The sequence below is a fragment of the Tauraco erythrolophus genome, chromosome 4 (genome assembly GCF_009769465.1).
Source record: "Tauraco erythrolophus isolate bTauEry1 chromosome 4, bTauEry1.pri, whole genome shotgun sequence".
NCBI lineage: Eukaryota > Metazoa > Chordata > Aves > Musophagiformes > Musophagidae > Tauraco > Tauraco erythrolophus.
In genome coordinates, this window is record NC_141468.1 from 23,842,052 (window position 1) to 23,866,657 (window position 24,606).

General features: G+C 38.6%; 1 protein-coding gene across 2 annotated transcripts; it reads right to left on the bottom strand.

Moving 5' to 3' along the window:
- Positions 1–548: 548 nt before the first annotated feature.
- On the bottom strand, positions 549–23,038 carry TUBGCP6 (tubulin gamma complex component 6). 2 transcript variants are annotated; one of them, XM_009988010.2, is made up of 25 exons: positions 22,246–23,038; positions 20,569–20,732; positions 18,953–19,163; positions 18,031–18,204; positions 16,860–16,981; positions 16,458–16,533; positions 15,840–15,949; positions 13,865–13,956; positions 13,628–13,767; positions 12,883–13,032; positions 12,129–12,210; positions 11,963–12,051; positions 11,663–11,778; positions 10,845–10,983; positions 10,639–10,755; positions 9,107–10,406; positions 8,627–8,682; positions 8,200–8,392; positions 7,758–7,926; positions 6,276–6,417; positions 4,934–5,128; positions 4,553–4,685; positions 4,149–4,362; positions 2,839–3,038; positions 549–1,053 (listed from the first exon to the last, which is right to left on the bottom strand). In XM_009988010.2, exons 1-25 carry the CDS (start codon positions 22,990–22,992, stop codon positions 962–964), a joined length of 5,223 nt encoding a protein of 1,740 aa, XP_009986312.2. In that variant the 5' UTR covers positions 22,993–23,038; the 3' UTR covers positions 549–961. The 2 variants fall into 2 exon arrangements, with proteins under 2 accessions (XP_009986312.2, XP_086466527.1); XM_086610401.1 differs by lacking the exon at positions 549–1,053 and adding an exon at positions 1,876–2,027.
- Between the last annotated feature and the right edge of the window lie 1,568 nt (positions 23,039–24,606).

Consider the following 24,606-nt stretch of genomic DNA (forward strand, 5'->3'; position numbering starts at 1 on the left):
TTGAGTAAGTGGCCACTAATCAGACAATGAGCTCCTGAAGAATACATCCATGTTTTCAGCAACTTCAGGATTTCAGAATCAACGTATTTCAAAGCAAACTACCTCTCTACAACGTGTTCATACCATGAAGTTAAAAGTTCAATCGTCTCTTTTCACAATGTAGAAAGGAAAAAAAGAAAACATTAAGGAGAAGGAAAATTATTAGCAAACTGAAAATGTGATCCTGCAGCTGAAAGCAGCAGTCAGAATATATTTGGAATCAGAGCTTTGTTTCACTTGAGTGATGCTGAACATACTCACCACAAAATACAGTGTATAGCTTAAATCAGGGATCAAGAAACTAAGTTTGGCACAAGTGATCCATGAATTACCAAGTGCCTGAATAGTCAAATACCGTTATCTCCTCGGTCTCCTCCCTGCAAGGTGTTTTCATTATGCTCTCTTCCACTGTGACTAAGAGCATAAAAGAAATTAGTTATGTTTAGATTGAGAATCGGTATCAATTTGAAAATAAACCACATCAAATCAGTATTATGTCTGTCTGAATATTTGCACCTCATACTCATCTCACAACAGTTTTAGAAAGTATCTGTTAATTTATTTCACGTACATGTATTTACATTGGAGGAAATTCACAACACCGAAAATACGACATTTACACATTCACAGATATACAGTTTTGCACTCTCTGCCCTCAGACCAGGCACTCAGCTTTTCTGTCTTTGCAACAATGAGACCATTGGTTCTCAGTAGATCAAAAAACTGGTAGGTGTGGTGGACATTAAGCAGCATCATTTTCTGTATGTGGTAGTTATATTCTTCAAGCAATTAGATGGCAGATTATTTCACTGAAGAAAAATGCCTCTTGCATGGCATTTGCGTAAGCTTCTATAAATGATAAGCATATAGGTTTATCTGTTTCTGTTTTACCATGCTATCAGTGATCTGTACTCTGTAGGGTTCAGTTATCCTTGTAGTAGTTATTAAAGTTGATTCGCAGTAGAAAGTCCTCTAAATGAGGCTGGTATCCTCTATTTACAAGCTTTGTTACCACTGGAAGAAAAACAAACAAAAAAATAAGCTTCAACTGAGATTAATATTTTAAAGTTGGCCTTGTAAAAGTAAAGTATCTAAAGTACCAGTGCATTTTAATTAAAAAAAAAAAAAAAAGAAGCTTAATGCAGAAATCTGAAAACCATGGAAACAAATGTCTATTTTTGCATAAGAAAGGTCCAGTATCTCCTTCAGGAATTACAAAGTACTTCAAATAACATGGAAGAGAAGGATTATGTGTCAGTTCTAAGTGAAGCTGTATTATTCTAATAAAGAAATGCTTTCTCAATAAGACGGTATGTTCTTATCGTAATGTCAACTGACCAGGAAGCATGTTTAGGTCCTCTGGTGACCTCTGTAAAAGAAGCAGCTCTGCTGAAGTTTTCTTGACCAAAGTCCATTGGGAGAAAGAAAAACTAAAGAGAAATTCCTGGGACAAACCCCTCAAGCTCTATGAATAAACCATCCGACTGCTCTAAACATCCGTAGTAACAAAGGGAAAAAGGCAATAGGAACTCCCTAAGCTCATAAACCTCCCATGCACTAGTATAAAGGGAATTAGCAAGCAGCAGTAACATGCAAGGAAGAAGGGAAAGTGTACATTAGAAATTAGGGCCTGAGCCAAAGCCATTGAAGTCCAGACTACTTTGTATTGGCTTTCAATGGATTCTGGATCAACCCATTGTGAAAGACAGCCTTTTACAAGACGTGGTGACTGAAGGAACAAGTGTAGATGAACAAGCACACGTTTGTTTTGCAGTGCTTAATAAAGAGGGTGTAAAGAACTAGGTCACTCAGCAAATTTCCTTACGGAATGGTCTATTAATCTCTGTCCATGAAGCAACCATAGATCTCGTAGTATGGGCTTAGGTGGCTCCCAGAGGTGTTCTGACTTCCTGTGGAATTTGGAAGCAGCCATTCTAACTCATCCTGAAATATCTGTTTTTGGTCCTTTGACACCATTTTTGGACACCCTTAAAGAATAAAAAGGGCAGCTCATTTCCTGAAGAATATAGTCTGACTAGAAAATATTCTAGAAAAATACATCTAAGGAAAACAGTTGCACTTCCTCTAGGAATTAAAGGATTTCTAGAAAATAACCTAAACCCCACGAACCACCTTTGTACTCAGGAGAAGGATAAGTAACTTCTACTAAAAACACAAGCAAGATCTGAAAGAGAAATGGAGAGGAAAGACAGATCAACCATTTCTTCCCATTATAGGCTAAGCTGACAGTGAGAAGAAATTTTATCATGTTAAAGGAAAGAACATTTGTCAAACGATCTGTGCAGCTGAAAAACACTTGCCTGGAGCACTGGATATAAGCTCCAACTAGTGCTAGGAGGCTCTCTGAGCTTTAGTCCAATATGGGAATCAGATTTTTTCAAATCTCATAACAACGGTAATACTCAGTGAATGCAGATATAACCAAAATTACTAAGTAGTACCTAACTATCTCATTGCGGCCAATAAAAGTTCCAGAACTCAATTCCAGAGAAAAGAAAAACGTACACGTATACATAGAGCTAAATACCAAACACATATTTTTCAAATTAGCAAAAACTTAGGGTCAGTTTTGGGATATCTGTTAGATTTCTTATGTGAACATTTTTTTAATTCACAGATACGCAGATCTTTGCAAACAACAATAATACAGTTTTCATTTGGGAACTACATTTTCTAACACGCATCTTCCTACTTTTACGTTATAGTTCCCAAACCTCTCCAATTTTTAAAGTTGTCACGTGACTTTTTCTTGTATCTAGAATTTATGCATTTTCTTACCTTTGAATAAGAAGTGGGAGTAATACTTGAAGGTATTGTAGGATTGCTGCATCAGACCAAAGTTGGGATGAACAGCCATTTGCTTCCCTGCATCAAAGCCCCATGACTGAGAGATCAGCTGGCTGCGGAACTTCAAAATGAGGCTGAAGATGCTATGGATAATGTTCATCACAGGGGCTGCCTTCTCCGTCAACAGACCCCTAACAGGACAAAAACAACAGCAGAAATGTAGTTGACATAATTTATTGATTGTAGGAAGAAAACTACAACGGAGTGACAATCCTTTAGGTTCCTTCTTTAATTGCTTTGAAACAAAAATCCACAAGACTGCAGCCAACTGTAACAGTGATTTTGAAAAAGGTGCCTAAACCAAACACAATTTGCCTGCGCTTCCAAGAAACTGATATTTGCATTAGTGTGTCTGATTTCTAGAATGACATTTGCATTCACAAAAGAGATGACATTTAAAAATATTATCATGCTCCAAGTTTCCTTAAACTTTAATCTCCTCTCATCCCATCACCTGGTATCCAAACAGCAGCTTTAGCCAAGTTTTTTCTTATTAAGAACTGAAAAAGAGAGACATGAAAGGACAGATTTCTTTTTTATAAATTCTGTTCTTTATCATCTCTTCTCCCTCCATCTCCCCACTTTGCCATTCCAGTGTATACTCTTTAAGAAGAAACCAAACAAAACCTGGCTCCTCCTCTCTTATTCACAGCACCTTTCTGCCCCATGTGCAGTAACCAGAGGGCTAAAAGCTTGTGATTCCTAAAAGGCAGATGTCTCTTGCACTGCTCCTAAATCTGGACAGAGGCATCAGGTCACATTTGTTCCTTCAAAGCCCAGTCCTGGTCGCTGCACATATATTAAAGGCACATATAATGTACAGAAGCAGCATTTTACAACCCTTGAGCTACGCTTGCTTGTGCGCGCTATTCGTGCTGAATGAAACAGCATTCGTTTACAAAAGCTATGACAAGGACAGGGCGAAAGAATAACAGAACTGTGGCAAGTGTGCCCTTAGTCTTCAGGTTAGAGCTGTCCTGAGTGGGCTTGAAGCTTGCAGAGGTAGGGTGAACTGGAGCTGGAAGCAACTCCAAGGAGTCTGAGGAAATGAAGAGGACAGGAAAAGCATCAAAGTATAACGTGTCATGAAGTTAGTTTCCCTTACGTAAGAACACTTCCATATGTAAAGACCACTTGGTATGTCAGGTAGAACAGAAGTCACTTTTGCACAAATACGTTAGGCTAGACTGGCAGCTCCATTAACTTAAACATTTGAAGCAAAAATAAGTATGGTAGCTTGCCTGAAGATTGCTTTGTTGAGGTATTCAGCATGTGTTCTGTGAATTTCTTCCAGGTTGCCTACAGAAGACAGTTTGTTTCCAAATTCACACCATGTAACATGAAGAATCTGATTAGCAATGTAACCTTGAATAACTTTCACAAAATGCTGCATTTCATGTTTATACAGCTGGAGCTGTCGAAACTGGACAGAATTTGATGCACGACTTACTAAAGCTGAAAATAAAACCAGAAATATATTATCAGCACCCATGGAGACTGTCTAAAATCAGGATTTTTGAAGGACTGAAAGTTTCTGTTAGTAGAGTCTGTTTAAAATGCCAAGGAAGTTTATAAGCAATTGTCTAGCACAGTGTGCTAAAAGCATTTTAAACAGAACGCTCTCTAGTTCACTTGTCATACTTACCTGTGCGTTTTAAGTGAAACCAAACATCCTTGAGAGTCCACACCATGTGCTTCAGCTGAAGCAGAAAGGAGAAGATCTTGTTGTATTTGTTCATGCAGCTCTCAGTAATGACAATGTTCAGTGGCCAGTCAACCTAAAAGAAATAACAGTGCTAATCATACTACATTTTTGTGTTAGAAAAGACGAGAATATTTCAGGGACATACAAATTAATATCATGTAATGCAATGGCCAGGCTAAGTAAATCCTGGAATTTTCATTACACAATTTTTTGACTCCATTCTTAAAGGTATTCCATTATTAAGAACATATCCACTCTACCACAGTATATAAGAACCACGGTATAACAGCAGTACTACTACCTTTCTCTATTCTTTCTTACCTTGTACCTTAGCTCTAAGCAACTCAGAGCATCAGGCGCATTAGGTTTGAACACTTCTGGAAGGTACTTGAGGGCAAAAGAAAGATTGGAAGCAAGCTGAGTGTCACCATGAAGACTGTACTGTAATGCTTTATTTAGGATAGAATTAAGAACCAGCGGATTCAGCAGTTCACCAGGTGTTTGTCCTGATCCAAGCTAGGGGTAAAAAAAAAAGAAATAATCCTAATTACACAGTATTAATAAAGAGTCTTGGCTCCCGAACACAAGTGAACTAAAGCAGAATGGTGAAGTGGTGACTATCCTGCCTTGCCTCACCATTCCGATGGGAAGTTTCTACTTCTGCTGTAGGGATGCGTGAACAGCATAAGAAGCAACTTGTGAGCTATTTGCTGTTCACAGCATGAAGGTAATCTCATACCTGTGATGATTTATTTTGATATGTTGGACTGTGGTTTGCTGTGGTTCAGGAGCAGCTACACATCCCTACTGCAGGGAATACAGCCTTTAGGCTTTAGTGGGGCAGAATGCCAGCGACAGGACTAGTGTTATCTATCTGACTCCCATTTGCCTACCTCGTCAACTCAGCACCCTCAGAGGTTTACAAATACAGCTATTCCTTGAGTCTAAATTGCCAGGTGCTTTCCCTAGTTGGGTCTAAAGCATTCTTAATATTCAAAGAAAAGGATTAACTATCCTACAGCCACGTATCTCCACTGGCAACCAGCTATATTCACCCAGGCTATCCCTCCTACCTTGCAGTCTTCCCCACAAACACAGGGGTAAGCCATGAAATTCCCGTACCATCAGAGGGCCCAGCATTCTCTTCAGATACTTCCTATCTTCTCTATAGGATATCTGAGGTAAGAGTAGGTATTTTGCAATGCCTAATTCCAGGACCTTTCCACTGGATTTAGCAAATGGCAACAGGCTATTCCAGCCTTGCTGTGTGCAGATGGGAGGGAACAGAGTAACAGTGCAGCAGTTTTCACAGGAAAGAGTGAAATATCCTTCCATGACTGCTTATCTGTCAAAGTTTGGAATTATTATCCTCAACGTGCCAAATCCTTGCGCTCTCTCTATTGCTGGGATTAGGAGTAGGAAATACTACTCTCTCCCTTGGGCAAGGACATCCCTTCTGAGCAAAGATCTTCTTTTGCTTCAGCCTTTACAATGTTAACAACAGTTCCTTGCTACAAGACTTCTCACATGGCACAAAAGAGGAAAACAGCACAAGCCAGGATTCTAATTCACACCATTCCCTCATTCCCATCCAAACTAATCCAGAGATGTCAAGCTAAAGCAGACAACCTAAAAACAAGGGTTAAGACAACAAAGCAAATACCTTCTCAAACAACAAGTCACTGAGCGACTGAGCGAATTCCCCGTCTTCCATTAACAAAAAGTGTCTCAGTGCTTCAAAATGCTTCTCTACATTCAGTTCCACAAAGTAGTAATCAACTATTGCTTTGTTCACAAGAGAAACACTAAGAAAGAATAAAAACACGGAAAAGGTATTATTCTTACAAGCTCTTCCTACCTTACTGTTAACATTCAGCTGTGGCTACATCAGATTAATGCTCTAGTACTTAACTCTGATACCAAAGACAGGATGATCGTATTCACGTATGCAAAAAAAAAGAAGACAAAAAAAATCTTCATCCAGAATGTATCAGAATTAAAACCTACCACTTCAGATAACTGGCTTTTGAACTGTACTGTGGAAGTATTTTAAGACTGGCTATATATAATGATCTTTAGAACACGCTGCTGGGCCTGCAGCAACGTTTTATTGCCTTCTGTCTTACCTCTGTCATCTACACAAACAGATTAAGAAAGATTATTAAATCCCTGAGAAGAGTAGCCTAACTGGTAAAGCTCTGACACTAGATATTGAAGGTAACTCTACACTACAGTTTGCAGCATAGTGTAGGTATTCAAGCTAGCTTTAAATAACTTAACTTGCATATCAGGGACAGGTTAATTCTGCCAGCATACAACTCAGGCTCGCTTCTTTTGCTTTGCTGAATACATGAATCTGTGTACAGGTCGTTCTGGTAGCCAATCTGGATGATTAAAACTAAGTTAGATAATGACATCTCTCTACATTGCACCAAACTTTGAGTATAGCATACTCAGTTATTAAGTGGAAATTCAAACTTACAAGACAGTAAATTCTACAACAGGAAGCATTTCAACACATCTGTTTCCATGACAGAAGCCAATCTTGTACATAATAACAAAAACTTTTCCTTAAAAAAACATTAGATATAGTAATAACATGGTCCAACATATATGTGGTTTCACTACATGTTCCAATAGAAACAAGAACAGCTTCTGTTAAACTTCAAAACCACCTTGAAGCAGGAGTTCCCATAGAAACATAAAATATATACTGATCAATGTGTATGAGCTTTCATATAATCAAAATTTTTCTTTTTCCCCCTTATCTTTCATCTGTCAAATAAAAACTAGCAAAAACATTATAAATAATGCACCTTCTTTTTAAAAGAACAAGGAAACCAATGGTGTCAAAACCACTGCTGCATAATCCACGAGTCTGAGAGCAAACACTTTCCTCCAAGCCCTTGTATTTCAAATAGACCTTCAAATTTTTAATTTACACATAAAAATGCAAGTTTATGTTACTATTTATAATGTAAATCTGAACTTTTTAGTTAATAATGGACCATCCACTGAACCAGTTCTGGGAGCAAAGAGAAAATCTAAGAGAACAGATCTATGTGCAACTCTTATCTCGAAAAAGAATTAATAACACAACATTAATTGCTAAATTATGGATTCACTATTTCTAACAAATACTCACTGAGATACAAGCGGAGCAGTAATAGAACGTTTCATCAGCACTGGCAGGGATAGGAGCTCACTCAGCTGTACGGCTGTTTCGTCTGTTGCTGACTGTACCGTAGGATCCACAGGAAAAGTGTATGATCTTGGTATCACATGATGCAAGAGATGAGAAACTGGTAGTTCTGCTAAATTTAAAAATATATAAACATTGTAAGTTATTATATTTAAGCAATTTGATAATCTGTTTCTACTGAACTCTACAAAGCCCTCTAGGTTAGAAAACCATAACGTGTCAAAATACATTTCTCATCTTTGTGCTTAGCAGCAAATTGTTTGGCTACTGCAGTTCATAATACCAGTAATTTACTGGTAATTCAGGTATTTTTTCTGGCACTCAGCTTTCTTGCTCAAGTTTACCACATCTTCTATTGATCTACTGTTCCAACAGGTCTACTCACACATCAAATCGTAACTATCTTGATATTTTTCAATACAATACTGATCCGATAAGGCTTTCAAATAGGCTTGTTCTTTCTTCCACGTATCTTCCTCTCCCCCTTCCTCCTCCTCAGTCTTGGGAGCATTAGCTTCAGAAAATAAAGTTTCTTGAGGCACGGTATCTTGTGGAATTGCTTTTTCAGGTTCTTCTGCCTAAAATAAAAAAATGGACAAGTTTTAGGAGAAATGTTGGCTTTGTCTACTCATACTTGAGTTTTTCCAACTGAAAAGAAAAGAGCTTACTCACCAGTACTTTTCTGACACGTAAAACCAATATGGTATTACAGTGATTATCAGATTAGAACAGCAACTTATGACCTTAACTACCAGTGTGTATGATCTTTCAAAGGAAAAGGAAGTCTTTTCAACAACTACTTTGTTTCTCACCTGTAAGCTCTGTGAGGAATCTGGAGAAGGGTCCTTGTTGACCACATTTGCAATTACTGTAATTACAAGTAAATTAAAGACAGCATTTACTTAGACTTGCTTATAATACTTAGTTCATACTTCAGATCTCTGGCTCCCAAAGTTCTTCAAAATTTCTCTATAATAGAGACTATCACAGAAACAACCACCCCAATAACAGTCCTTCCCCAGTCCTCCCCACCCAGGGAGTTTATGTGTGTTCTCTACTTGAGATCACACAAAATCCTCTTTCAGGAAGTTTTAGACTGGAATTGCTTTAACGCTCTGTTCCTTGTAGACAGGAGACAAGACTAAGCTCAAATTCTTTCCTCTGAATTCTAAGTGTCCGAAAAGTTACGCAAGGAATCAAGTAGTAAGTACCCATTCTAAACATAAACATTTACAGTTACTTTCACGAGCCCTTAAACAAATGCTGACTGAATAAACTTCATTTTATTTTACCTTCTTGTTTCTCTTCCAGTATACTTTCTTTTTTGTCATCAGGAAAGACTGGGACACTGTCAGATGACTGCGACTGTGGTAAAGACTTTTCCTTAACTTGTGATGGTTTTGCTTCCTTCCTGCTCCCTTCAGCAGGAGATAATTCTTCACTGTACAGAAGTGTCTGAACTGTGGAGTCAGATGAAGGACCCAAAATGGTTTTCCGATGAGGTATTGGATCATTTTCTGTAGATGGAGCCCACTTCCCTATTTGGATGCTTGACTGGGATGCGTGACCAAATGGGCTCCAACGAGATTTCAAAGGCTCTGTATCTGATACCAGCTCTCCAATTTTGATGTGCGACTGTGAAGCATGCCCATGGATGTTCCAACGAGGTCTAGCTGAGACCACCTCTGACACATTTTCACCAATCTTGATATTGGCATCGGATGCATGACCATGGATGTTCCATCGAGGCCTTGTAGGAACTACATTTGACACATATTCTCCAATCTTAATATTGGCTTCCGAAGCATGTCCATGAATGTTCCACCTAGGCCTTGAGGGCTCTACATCTGAAGCATATTCCCCAATTTTAATATGAGCTTCAGAAACATGCCCATGAATATTCCATCTGGGTCGGCTAGTTACAACTTCAGAAGCATAGCTGCTGGTTTTGATATGGGAGTCTGAAGAATGCCCATAAGGACTTGAATGCGGCTGGTAAGCATCCACATGCGGTACGTATTCTCCCACTCTAATGTTGGCGTCAGATGCATGTCCATGAATATTCCATCGAGGCCTTCTGTACTCCACATCAAATACATTGTCTCCAACTCTAACATGTCCCTGCCAAGCTGCAGATGGTCTGAGAACTGTATTAAAATCATACTCGTTTTGCTGATGCAATGGTGCGTTGCCGTCTCCTTCCAGCGCTCCTCTCAAGACAGGCTTCTTTTCACTTACTTGAGAAGTCTCAGAAAGATCCGAGTTAATATTTCGGAATGCTTCATCTAGCAAAGATCCTTGTATGCTACTGGCAACAGGTTGTTCACCTTGTGGCTTTGATAAGAAATCTTCTATATCCACACTGGATTCAGGCAAGGAATCAGCACTGTACGGAGGACTGTATGCTCTCCCTGAACTTTGAAGACTGCTTTTAGATCCCGCTGCTTTAGGCTGAAAATGCTGATCAGCATTGTTATTTGTTGGCTCTGGCATGGGTGGTGCTTTGTCAGCAGAAGTAGCATATTCCACTCCAGGCTCCGATTCTTTTCTGCCAACTGCCTCATTAGAATGCAGAGGTTTCACAGAAGACACCTAAAAAAGAAATAATTATTACACTGTATGGCTTAGTCACATCACCAAGCTACTTATTAGGGTGCCACTTCATTACGAGTAAGATCTAAAATTTTCCAAATAATGTGATAACTACTCACCCTGCTGTTATAGTGAACCTTGTGTTTGCTGAACTGAAATGAACCATTAAATGAACTCCCTTGAGGGAAACTTGGAACAGTAACCTGGGGTTTATGTAAGAAAATAAACTCACCTGTGAATGTGGATCTTTCACAACAGGGTTTTTATCTAAAGCCAGCTGGCACTGTTTATAAGGAATAATATCCAATTTTCTCCTGTAGTTTCCATCTGGAAGTTTTTCAAGCATTTCCTATGAGTAAAAATGACAAAACCAAAGGTCTGTAAGTACCAAGTACCAAATTTTCTAAATTACATTTCTTAAATCTTTTCAGAAGATACCTCGATGTGTTTTTGATCTTCTAATAGAAACTTAAGACGGGCTGTTTCCAATTTGTGTCGCTGGATTTTCCATAACGCTCTTTGTTCTCTACGGGCTGCATCATCAGAAAGTTTGCTATAATGGTCAATTAATTCCTGCCTAAAAGAAGGTAAAAATAAAGCTAAGTTACAGATTTTCACACACTGATTTTCATCTTCCCTTCTAAAGAGTAAGACCTTTTAACACTTCAGAACTGAAAAGGAATTTTTTAAAAGTAGAAGCCAGAGGCTTCAATCACAAAGAATAAAGAGGTGGAGAAAACAGGACTGTGTACTTAGTCAATGCATATTTCTATAACTATTCTTAGTAGGTTGCTCATTTATCTTGAGTATTTTTAGAAATAACAGAAGAAAGAGAAATGCACCTAGATGCACAACAAGAGCAAATCAAATAATTATCCGTCTAACTCCCCCATCTGCTTTTTACTTCTGCTTTGACATACATATGACCATTTTTGCTGTAGGCTCAGCTTTTATTTGTAAGACGTGGAATGAAGATCAGTATGAAATTCTGATCGTAACAAAAGCCAGACTAGATAGGGTTGGCGCAAATCACTGGGTCCCAGATTTTTGGGCCACTAATCATTCCTAAATGATAAAATTGCCCACAGATTACCAAAAAATCCTTACATCCATTTTTTAACTGCAAACATTACCCTTGTAGAACAATGTCTGGGAACTACCAGTATGATAAATTTTAATATACAATAATTTTTCTAGAGGGCTTTATGATGGTTTTGGAGTATCTAAGCTTTGGGAGACTACTCAGATACATTTACCTTGCCTTTTTTTCCAGTTCTTCTTCTAAAGCTTTCAGTCTTTTTTCTCTCTCTCTGAGCTCTCGCGCATAGCTGAAATCATCATCAATCTCCTCTTGCTTTATGGCAAGGCGACGCTGCATAAATATTTAACACTTTTAAAAGCCACTCTCAATACCAGCTGTAACTCACATATCTGCAAGAAGTTCTTATTTGCACCCCATGAGCTATTCACTCAACTTCAGTACAAAATATCAAGAAATCCTTTCAATTATTTGCCTAAGAAATACAGCTGGCCTTTAGAAATACACACAGAAATACCTCTTGGTCTTTTGCAAACTGCTCTTTCAGTTTCTGAAACTGCTCCCGTTTCTTTGCATCCAAAGCCATTCGTTCTGATATTTGTCGATCTGTATTAAAATAAAGATATTGTCAGTTTACATCAACAAACCCACTAGAAAACACATGAAACACCACCGCAACTTACCATTAATGGCTTTTAATACTTTGCTAGCAGTTTCTCGAGCATGAACAATTAATTCCTGTTTGGCTATTTCCATGCGCAAATCCTGAAAAAAAAAAAACAAAAACAAAAAAAAAACCAAACCAGGTGGGAATTTTTTCTGTTATTTTAGACTTGAAAATACACTGTTGCAAAGATAGATGCACACTTTATAATGGTTATTTGTCTGTGATTACAGTACAGAAATACAAATAAAGCAATCAATTAAATGGAAAGTCCATAAACTAATATTGAAAGTTAATACTCCAGACCTTAAAATAAACCAAATCCATCTGATATATACATCATATTGATGGCTTTTGAAAGACAGAAGTCTCTTTATAACTAAAAGAATTCTGATAAAACAATTAGCTATGCAAATAACAAAAAGAGTCTTATTTGGTTACTAATTAGCTTGACACACTTGTTAAATTAGAGTCTAACAATCTTTTCGGTACTCTTCAACAGGAGGGGAAATCTGCTGCTGCAAAGAACTAAGATGGAAGTAAAAAACTAATTTCATATAAGAAAACGCCAGCAAACGAAAACACACCACCTATACTTTTAAAAGGTATATTAAATGAGTTTATTTGCTGTGATAACAATTCAAACAGCAGTTGACCAATGAAAAAGTTCTGACCATAAATACAAATTCTTTCAAAGTTATAACAAAAATGAAAAATTAGTATTAAAAAACCAAAATTCCAACAATAAGATCTTTACTCTTTTATTCATTTACCTTTTCCTCCTTGCTTATGGAGCTGTATCGGGCAATTCTTTCCATTCGACCTACGTACACTGCACAATCTCTTTCTATTTCTTTCAGCTCCTCAAGTGAAAAAATGACTGAAATCCGGGGAACAGGTATATCAGACCAACATATATAATGCTGAAAAATGAGAAATTGCCTTTAAATACATTTATAAAACTGTAAAATCTTAGATTGTGAATTCACATTATGTATTTTTTAACTTAGCAATGCTTCAAGATATTGAAACAAGCCTCCACACAGGATATAAAGTTGTAATTAAAATAATTGGTTTTACCATTTATATCATTCACAGTAGGAGACAGAGGTATAATGTTCCTGAACTTGGATCACAGGTCAAATTCTCAGTCTCCTCTTTCCCACTGAATTGGACAGGAATCTAAAATCTGATACACACATTTACACTAGTCATGTTCTAAATGCCTAAAAGTTTGCTTTTTTGAATATCCAAATTAACTGAGTCTAAGTAACTGTCCTGGAAACGACAAATGTGATGCTGTTAAAAATTTGTGTTTCTGCCATGAGGTGTTGGCAAGTAGAGTGGATAATCGGCTCACACGTATGTGAGACCAAGTAACTGCCTTTCATGAATCAACATCCTACTACAGCAGTACCAGTTTTCAATAAAGGAGTGAACTTGCTAAAAATCTAGAAGCTTGCTCGAAAGAGGTATGATTTTCTGAATGTAATAGGAAGGAATCAAATCAAAACTTACCCTAGGACAGCACAATTTTAGCAAGTTTATGGTTTTCCCGCATATGTATACATCATTAGCAATATGTTTAAGAAACACAGGGACACAATCTTCTACTTCTTTTGAAATCAAAACATAACCATGAGTCCAGTAATGTTTATCTGCATATCAAACAAAAAGATGAAAGTATATATTTTTAATTATTTAATTAACAACACAAATGATATAAATTAGAAATGCTCCATATACATACCGTACCTCTGAAACAAAGATAATCCTCATTCACCTGGATCATAAATTCTCCATACACATCTCTAAATACACCACTGTACACCCAATCATAGATAAATCTAAAAAAAATATATAATTGTACAAAATTAAAACTCAATCCTCTTGCCTTCTCAACTTTATTATAACCAAATAGCAAGTATATTCTTTAAAACATCAAAACATACAAGCTATAGGCAGGATTAAAACCACCAACTACGTGCTGTCACGCTGGTATTTAAAAATATGCACAGGATGCATCTCTACATTTTTCTTAAAATAAACCATCTTTATATAGAACATTTCAGTGATAATTAGTTAAGATGAAATAATATTGCCTTAATTAAAACAATCTTTTAATATCTGTATATTAATTTACTAAGTATATACTAAAAATGTCTAGAAATCTTTGCAGCACATCAAAAGCACAGGGAGAGATAAGCAGGAAGGATTTATTTAAAGAGAGGTAACTTTAGCAGGGAGAAACTGAAAGGGTGTAAAACAAAGATGCAATACCCAGCACTTTTTCCCCGGACCTAGAAACGTTTTTAATACATATGCAATAATGAGAAACTACTATTTTGGAGTATTTATTTACGCTTTTTCATATTTCCTCTGTGTGAAACCAAACTTTTGAAGAAATAAAAAAAATAAAACTATCTGAAGCTATAGATGAAAAGGCTCAGAGCACCTTGAAGCTAATGTTTTCTTTTCTTACTAGTTGCAACACTAACAACTGTTTCTAGACATGGGGTCAGTGTAACAAACAGGAAGCACTTAGCACAGGAACCACCCGTTCAACTTTAAAGTTTTAAGTCAAAAGTTAAGAACTTTTAGAGTCCTAAATCTGATGTTTCTATCATTTATTCAAGCAACAACTTCTATTATTTAATTTCTTTCAGATTAGTAAATGAGTGAGATAACACTTTCTGCAGATGATGGAGGTCTCCTTCCACAGCAGCCCTGATCGTATATGGCTGATGTTTCTATAGAGATCTGCAACAAATTTAGGAGTCAATGCTGTAAGTATCACGTGCTAGTAAGCATACTCCTGTATTTTTTAGGTTCCTTGTGATGCCATGACATCCTGCCCTTGGTATTTCAGAAATCTGACTACCTTCTATAAATTGCAGGGCAGGAGCCGTGAAGATATTTCAATGAGTCTTCTGGTAAATCTGAAATTCAGTTTCTCCAACAAATATTTTATATAGAAGGAAATAAAAACAAGAAGGGTGGCCATGGGAGGAATCTTAAATTTAGAGCATTGCCACAGATTTTGTTTTTCTCTTTCTAGTATCTATTAAGTATCGTTGTAAACTGGTGATGGACTACAACCATAATCCCCATAAATAGCTAATTTAAAAAAATCAGAGACTCTTCAGAAGTCTATAAACTAACAATTTCTAAATTGATGTGCACTGTTTAAAAAAAACTGTTGCAATCCAAGGAACTCCACTTCCTATTGTTAGCTAGTTACATCTACTTAATGAACAACAGGTTATTTTTTTTTAATTTTTGCTTACTGAAAAGCCCACAAGAAAAATACAGTGGAAATAAGCATGAACTTTTGCAGTTTGTGCAAAACCAAGAGAAACCTGCTAGTTGCCAGTCTCAGGATTCTACTACAGGCATGAGAAGAAAAAAAAAAAAAAAAAATAGAAGTCCATTCTAGTCTTATATTCCAATATGAATTTCCAGGACCAGCAGCAAGAAATCTTATTTACATGTATTTATTTACTAACCTAGTCACACATAAAACCCTTATTCTGTTACTGAGCTGGAAAAGAGAGGGAAAGAAGGATCAGCAACACGAATTAATTTTAATATGTGTTTTGCAGATACAGCCACATCTTGTACTTCCTCTGAAAACGTCAGAAGCCACAGTTACATTAGGAGAGTTACTCACCAGGTTACTAATTCAGAACTGCTCTTAAACACAATTATGCAGAGAACTGTATGGACGCACCTTGTGTATGGTTCACAGCTCGTCTTCAACAAAGACAGAAGAACCGGATAATGCTCATTGCTACAGTTGTTGAGAGCCTCTTTGTACAGATATGAAAGCAATTTTACACCCTAAAAAAATTGAAAATCATTCTAACATTAGGCAACAAACTCCACTACAACTTTAATAACAGAAGACTCATAAACACACAGATTTACATGTTTCACTAGACACTGAGGCAGGATTCATCCCACTTCCTCTAGCTATCTGCAGTTAAGATCACTTTATCTGAGCTAGTTACCTCAAGCTCACTTTATAGTCACTCTACAGAGGGAAACAGGTATGTTTACAGTTGGCTTTATTTGACTTGCTACAAACATCTCCTTTAGAATGAAACGAAATGCGTTCTAAGGCTTATTTGGGGTCTTCTGTTTACTTTAGGAATTGAAAACACAGGGCAAAATTCCAAAGTTTAAAATACTGGGAGAAAGAATCATGGCATTCTAACTGGATGTCCAAGGTCATATCCTTGGTAGCAGAGCGATCAACTCTAAATATTTCATGTAAAATCCTACTAATTTTGAAGAATATTAACACTGTAACTCTAATCAAACATAAAAATATCAGATTAATTATCACCGTAGGAAATGAAGCACCAGCTCCACCACTGATCCCCAGCGCTGTTGTTCCTATGCCACAAAGTTCAGCTAAATACCTAAAAAACAGTATTAAAACATATGTAACAATTTCAATCAGAAGTCTCTGAGATCATAGTGATGAACTTTGCTAAAGTTGAATATCGTACAACCACCCTACCGCATCAGCTGGATGAAAACAAGGACAACAAAGAAACTGAATATAATGACCTTACATGTTTTCCCTAGAATCTCTGGATATAAAGAAATCTGTTAAAATAGAGGTAAAATACTGAAAGACTATGTAAGAATGCCTGTGTAATAATGTCTCTTTAAGTGTATGTGAAGAAACAGATTGCATTTTTTCTCCTATGAAAAGCTTAAAAATTTAATATCATTGTCTTACCTCAACTGACGACCTAATTTTCTGAAGAGAAAGCTGATCGTTAGAAGACTTAAAGTAGGAGGTGTTGACAAAACACAAGCTCGGTAATACTGAAGATACTTTCTCAGCCCACTTGTGAACGCCTAGTATCAACAGAAAATATTTAAAGTCTTACTGTTAAGGCTGCTAATAGTCCATCTACGTCTCAGGACAATTGCACCAGCATGAAAACAAACCTTTTACTAAAATGATTTGCATATGCAGCTAAGAGGGACTCGCATACCAAAGGAAGGGGAAAGTTAGAGCTCATGCAACCTCGGGCATTCAAATAGCCAGATGACTCTCTCTACATCCAATACACGAGCCTGTACCCACGCACAGTATAATAAAGCATCTTTGTTCAGCTTCTTGGAATTGCCCTTTGAGGAGCTCCTCGTTCTCTAAGAGCTATAATATGAGCCTAGGGAAACCTGTTTCCTTACTTCCGTGCCTAAATTGGATACTGGAAAATACTCGTCTAGAACTTTTCCTAACAAGGCAAGGAGAAAGACCTTCTTGTTCAATTTTTATTAACACTGCTGTAAATCAAATAACCAGAAAGAATATATTTTCATAACCAATCCTAATTTAATTCTATGCACTAGAAAGAGATGAAATCACCTGATGTTACACAGTGTACGGACAGTTCAGCATAACATCCAGAGGACTGACAGAGAAAATTTGCACTTAATTCTGAACCGAAAAAAGTAATTAAAGCTATTAAATATCATATTTCTCTATTTCAGTTTTTATTTTTTTAAATATACATTTTATATATATATATCCTACATTAAGGAAATTCTTGTATTTTAATTTTATACATCTTAATGTGTAAATACTTAATGCTTCTAAAACATCTAAAAACGATATTCCTTTAGTCCTCAACAGAACAACATGACTAAACAAATCACACTTCAGGTAATGTGATTTTTTTTCCCCACGAGTTCCAGTGCAGGCAAGCACACAGAGCTGTGATTTAAACACAGTGGCACTGTTCATTGCCGACCCGGGATAAACACTACACTTAAAATGCTTTGCAGTTTTGCAGAATGCAGAAACACCAGCTTTACACGAAATCACAGTTACCTTTTCTGCCTAAGAATTGGTAGAAATTGGCCTATTAAATCTAGATTATTTAATGCAATTGCTTTACCTGAAAGACGAGTCCTTTGCTGTATGAAGAATCTAAAACTGGCTGAAGAGAAAAACGACTTAGTCGTGTGTAGTAAGTTCCGTACTCTGCAACTTCAGAGAGTAGGTTGTGCATTGTCTCTGGTGAAGTTCCAGACACATATACCCCTTCCTTTATCACAAATGTCTCAGCAGCCTAAAAGGATACAGTGAGGGGAAAAAAGGTAAATTCAAATACTTCATAACTGTATTCTGATTTGAAATAGCAAACTTTTATACACAACAATAACAGCAGACGAATTTTCAGTTTAGATACTCTGGTGACTGAGACTATACAGCTAGGACAGTGTGATAAACATATTAAATTGTAGCAAAATTTCAGGAGCATGAATGGTACTTTTGAATATACAGAGTAAGACTCATTACCTAATTCCTTAAAGAAAATCCAACCTACTTATCTATTTTCAAGTATTCATAAACCTATTTTCACTCAGAGGACTACAAATGGCTTTAAATTGAAAGAGGGCAGATTTAGATTAGATATAAGAAAGAAATTTTTCATTCAGAGGGTGGTGAGGCACAGGAACAGGTTGCCCAGAGAAGTTGTAGATGCCCCATCCCTGGAAGTGTTCAAGGCCAGGTTGGATGAGGCTTTGGGCAACCTGGTGTAGTGGAGGTTGGGAGGGGGGTTGGAACTAGATGATCTTTGAGGTCCCTTCCAAGCCTAACCACTCTATGACTCTAAATACTCTTAGCTTACTGCAATAACATCATTACTGCAATATATAAATACTGCCTTGTTGCCATTAGGTCACATTCAACTTTTTAACAGTATCTGCAACTGCAAGATCTTAAAAGAAAGAAATGTATTGAAGAGGAAACCTCTATAAAAGAAAAAGAAAAAAAACAAGCGACTAAGAAGCGCAGTTAAAAATCTTCCATACCTGATTGAGTGAAAATGTAGTGGATACCACACCAATGAGGACATTCAAGACATCCTTAACCAGTTCAGGTTCTTTCATTAGCACAAGCTGTGGAAGCTGAAGTACAGTATTACTAAACAGTTGCAATTCCCCTTCTCGAAGTTTGTAAAATTTGTCAAAAGCTTCTCTCCCAGCTTCAGTAAGGTACGGCTCCTCTTTTTTACCAGGTGGGCTGTGTCAGAGTAAACACAACATTACGAGGTGATTATATAAAAAGAAGGAAATGTATCTCCTAAAGATAAAAAGGCATTTCAGATTTTTACACAGCCAGTACTGACCACAGAAAAAACTACGAGTAACATAGTGCATTTTCAAGGGAATGTGCATTCAGTCAATGAAACCGAAGCCCAGACTCAGTACAGTCAAGAAACAGGCAGATAATCTGAACATCACTTCAGAAACAGAAACCTTGACAGCTTCTTCCACAGCCTTTCCTGATGCAGGTTTCACATCAGGAAAATGAGGTCAACATACACCAAATTTCCAGGGTTCATGTAATACTAAGATTCAAATATGTTAAAGGAGCAACATGATCAAAATGCTATAATGACCTGTATTAACACATTTTAGCTCTTCCCAGCGAGGATTAACATCCCCTCCAGAACAATTTCTCCTTCCAATTCTTCCAAAATTTCTGATTTCTAGTAGCATGTATCACATGAAAGCTGGCAGGCATATGGTCTGTATTTGACTCTAAGATCCTTACACTCTAAACGGTAGCAAGAAAAAACTGTCTTGTACTAGGAACAAAGCTAGAGTGTGCTACAGTGGCTACAGTGAAAAATCAGATCTGATTTTTCTGAGTTTCTGAGCTTCTCAGGCTCAGAGTTGAAAAAACACTGTATAACACTGCAACAGACACATCACTAGATTATCACGTAAAATTAAGAAAACATACAGAGTAAAGTTTCTCCAAGAATCAAGTACACCATCAGGAATGTAAGGAAGATAGCTGCCATACTTGCCTTTTATTTTTCTTCCATTTCAGGGAAGCTAGGAAGCTTTAACAGGGCTATATAGAGCCTTGTCTCAGGAGGTGCACCTTCTACTCAAAAGCCAAAAGGACTACAAGTCTAACTACACCATCAAGAAATTTGTTATAATAATTTCAAATTTGGTTACAGACAGGGAAAAAGAATACAATACTGTACAATACTGGGAGATACAGGTTTAATTATTCTAGTGCTCTGCAACTACCACTTTCTCTTTTGAAACTGAAAACATGGAATCATTTTAGACTGAGATAAATTGCATAGTGCTGCATAAGAAGTCAGATTAGTTAGAAAAACGTTGCATTTCACACAAACAGCAAGTGTTACCATAATTCCTTCAATGTTTCTGACAAAGATGATTTTGTTTTATCTCTTCCTAGCAAACAGCTGCAATCTTAGAACTAGTTGTTGAAACTGCAGGACCTTTATTCCTTTCTCAATCATTAACGCAGTATATTGAATTCTGTGAACTAAATATGCACATTTCACTACTTATACTAAGGTAATTTGGAACTAAGATGAAATGCATCTTCACACATTTGCATATGATGAATAGTAAGTTTGCCAGAAACATCAAACACATACTATCCAATTCTTTCCCAACATCTTCGTTTGCTGGGTCCATACGTAAGCACTGCATCCCACAAGTCTATGTCTGGAGTCACGCTCGGCTCTGACTGAGAATCAGGAGTCAGATTGGATGCTGACTGGAATCCCTCATCTTCTGACTGGTCTATACTTTGGGGAACCTGTCAGAGAGAGTTCAAATGTTACACACGAAAACATCTTACTGAAGAAGCATATGCTAATAAAGAAGATGTTCTGCTATCATTTGTGATCAAGTGATTCTACATGACTCAACCTGTGCCGTCCACCCTCCCTCTACATGTATTTCAAGTTTTCCCTGTAAGCGCTTTTTTTCATTTGCTAAGTCTCTACGGGTATTAACACCTATACATAAACCAACAATCACCATCAAAACAATGTACTAAGTTTGCTGGTGTTAAAACTTGAAACTTACTCCTTGGTAAGCGTATAGTTCTACAAATTGAGAATCTGAGGTCTGGATATTCAACAATATGTAACACTAATAAAATCATACTGCTCAGTATTTCATTTGAGCAAACGATACAGGCCTTAATTCTTCAAATTTGTAAACATTTGTTAACTATGACTAACATATTTTGTTCCCTTATGCTTATTCATATGCAGAAAATCTGCAGGTGTCCAAACAGTACACATACCACATCCTCAACTCCCACTCAGCAGCAGTTGTATGTGCAGAATAGTACTGAATTTTAGTAAAAGACAACTACACTCACATAAAAAGCAGCATGTCCTTCAAGAAATTGCAAATTTTCCAGTCTGATGGAGAGAGCACAGCACTTAACTCAAAAAGGTTCTGCCTCCTCTCAGTTACAACTTACATCCATATGTGTACATTGAATGGCACAGGGGTTTTCTTTTTTAATGTGTCTGCCTTCAAGTTTCAATTAAGATCGTGAGTTAAGGAAACTGCAAGAGCTATCCACATGTTAAGTAGGAGGAACAAAATGAGGATTAAAAGTACAGAAGTATAAAAAAAACGTACCTACACACAGCAAAAATGGAAACAAAGAAAGAAAAACAAAGTTTATCTAGTACATCTATGAGAATAAAACATAGCAAAAATAAACAGAAAGGACAGCAAAAGGGGAAAAAAGATACAGCAGAAACTGCACATGCTGACAAGGTAAAAAAACAGTGGAAACCAAGAGGTTCAATGGAATATAATTGAAAAAGATGGTTTAAGATACAACAAGCCAAGAAGAAAATACAAGTTAGGTAATGTAATCTGAGCAGCAAAACACATACATTCAGACAGGAATGCTGACGCAGTCAGGCTGAACAGTAATGAACAGGCAAAACCACAAAGGAGCTCAATACGCAAAGCAGACAAAAATGCAAGCAAAAGATTTTTAGGATGGAGAATACACAGATACAGCTGATGGCTTAACTTCACAAAGCCTACGGCCACGGGATTTTTTTTAACACAGTTATAGGACAGGACCAAGGTTTTTGCTATCATATATTTCCGTATCCAAAAAGCTTATCTGATTCTCAGTAAAGAAACGGATCTTTGCTCCACCTTAAATTCCAACGTTGCATGCTTCTATCACAAATTAAATGACTACCTATATTTTAAACTACAGTTTCAGAGTGAAACAGTTTCATATTGAAAGCATGCATACAGTAATAAGTCCAAAACAAATTATTCCGTACTTTAATTGCAAGTCCAGACAAATCTGCATTGTCAGGCACCGGTGGTAAATCCAACTTGATGTCCATATCATACGTGCGGCTATGGACAAGAGCACCGAAGAGTGAGACCCGCGTTTCTTTCTCAAACTTGTCACCAGCAGGATAGTTCTGTGAGAACATCCCTATGGCAGGGAGTCCAGTGCCAGGTGCAGCCTCCATAATCTGAAGCGTCTTTTGAATTGTGTCGTTGAACTGACATTCTTCATTTGTTATTAGAGATTGTATATCTGCTTCAAATACACTTACATCATAATAATCGTAACCCTGATATTTGACATTTCTCCCAACATACTTGTTGTTCAGAAAATAGTCCTTTTTTTGCGGTACAAGCTGAGGAGGACCTGTTCCAGCGAGCTGTACTAAGAGATCCAAGACAGAATTAACTTCAGTAAATGGTAAGCATTCAGCTGTTTCCAGTTCCTCCACAAGGTTCTCCAGTCTATCTGCTTGAGCACCTAAGCCACCAACTCTCAAGTTGAAAGAGAGCATCAAAATTTTGTTTTTCACTGGAAGCCTGGAAACGTTTGATTGCAGCTTATGAGCCTCGTCTTGAAAAAGGTTTACGAACAGGGCATTATAAGCAACCCTTTTCAGATTTTGCTTAGCCCTTCTCTTGCTGATCTTCCGTCTGCCCAGGTGGACCTTCCATGGCAAACCTGTCAAGTGTGCTTCACACAAGTCATTGAACAACTGTGTAATGCTCTCCATTTCAAACCAAATTGTCAGGTTACAGCAGTTACAGTCTGGGTCTCTGGTTTCATGTGAAGACCTGAAAAATATCAGGAAAAGGAAGAAAAACTCATAACATGTATGAGAAATTGATGCACATGCTTTAACTTAAACTGAGACATCCCAAAACGAGGGAGAAGAAAACTGACCTAGCGCATATTTAGGACACGAGCTATAAAAATAACACGACGACTTTGATCACAAGGAAAGCAATGGTGGTGCGAGCTTAATTCCAGGCGCCTGATTCTGCTCGGCAGACTGAAATAGAACAGAGAAGGTTGCCCTGATCTAACACAGTACTCATGTGGGAATACCTCCAAAAGCTTTGCCGCTCCAGCTTTTCTCAGGAGACACCCACCACCTCCCTCCCACCCGCGCAGCGCCCTCACCAGAAGCCAGGGGACCACGCAGAGAGCGGGCGGGAAGAAGATGGGGATGCGGATGGTGACCGGCAGCGCGGGGCCGGCTGCACGGCACCGGCCATCCCTGGGACGGCTCTCAGGCACACGCCGAGAAGGCGCGGGGTGCCAGCACCGCCCCAGAGGAGCTCCCGGCGGCGGCGAACTGGGCCCAGCCCTTCCACCCCGGGAAACGCGCGCCGGCCGCCTCCCCGCCCGGGCACGCTGACACCATCAGCACCGTCCCCGGCGCAAACGCGGCCCCGCGGGGCCGCCCCGCCACCCCCCGCCCCTTCCACCCTTCTCCCGCCCGGGAGGGCCCTGCCGTACCTGGGGCGGCTCCCCGGGGCCGGCGGCAGCGGGACGCCACGGCCGCCCCTTCCCCTCCGCGCGGGCCGCCGCGCACGGCGCCGCCGACGTCACGCGAACGCGACGAGCCGCGGCGGCGGCGGCACGGGGCGTGGCGGCTGCCCGGCCCCGCTCCCGCGGCCCGCCCGGGGCGAGGCGGCTGCTTGCCGCGGCCCGCGGACGGCCTGGGCGCGCAGGCGGGCAGGGGCGGGGGCACCGCGGCCCCGCAGCCCCTCACGGCGGGCACGGGCGCCCCGCCTGCCGGGCCGCGGCGGAGGCAGGAGCGCTGCCCGCCTCGCGCCCGCCGGCGCCGCGGAGCGCTTCAGCAGCCCGTCGGTTTGAGCCATTCAGGAGTTTCAAGGCGCTCCGGCGGCACTTCCCTCCTCACGCCGTCACGGGCAGTAGCGAACTGCTGCCAGAACGCAGGAAGCCGCGCGCGTACCGGGTCCCGAGCCACGGAACGCAGCGCTATTTGCAAACGACGGCTAACAAATCGCTTTTTTTTTTTTCCTCGTAATCAATGCTTTAATAAATTTGATCCAAGGTTTTAGAAAAATACATACCAAAATATAACATTTTTATTCAAAAATTGGCTGTAGAAATTCAGTAGAATGAAGGCAGGTAAGAGGCAATGAGCTGAGCTCTTTCTGAGAAAATGCTTTTTCCTTGAAAATGTTGAACTGTCAAAAAATTATTTTTTTTTTTTCCAGGGGAAGAGAGGGAAGAATAAACGAACAAATCTCCTGTTCTGAAAAGTTTCTGAAGCTTAAGTTTAGATTGGAAACTGGACAATGGCCAAAGTAAATACTTTTTGAAGTTTCAAGTTAAGTTCAAAGAAATTCTGAAC

Excerpts from the sequence above, each read along its gene's own strand:
- TUBGCP6 (XM_086610401.1), bottom strand. The coding sequence starts at position 22,992 with ATGGAGAGCATTACACAGTTGTTCAATGACTTGTGTGAAGCACACTTG. Across the intron at positions 11,779-11,962 it reads AGTTTGCAAAAGACCAAGAG|CGTCGCCTTGCCATAAAGCA; the intron begins GTATTTCTGTGT and ends ATATTTATGCAG. Across the intron at positions 2,028-2,838 it reads CTCCCACTTCTTATTCAAAG|GGTGTCCAAAAATGGTGTCA; the intron begins GTAAGAAAATGC and ends TTATTCTTTAAG.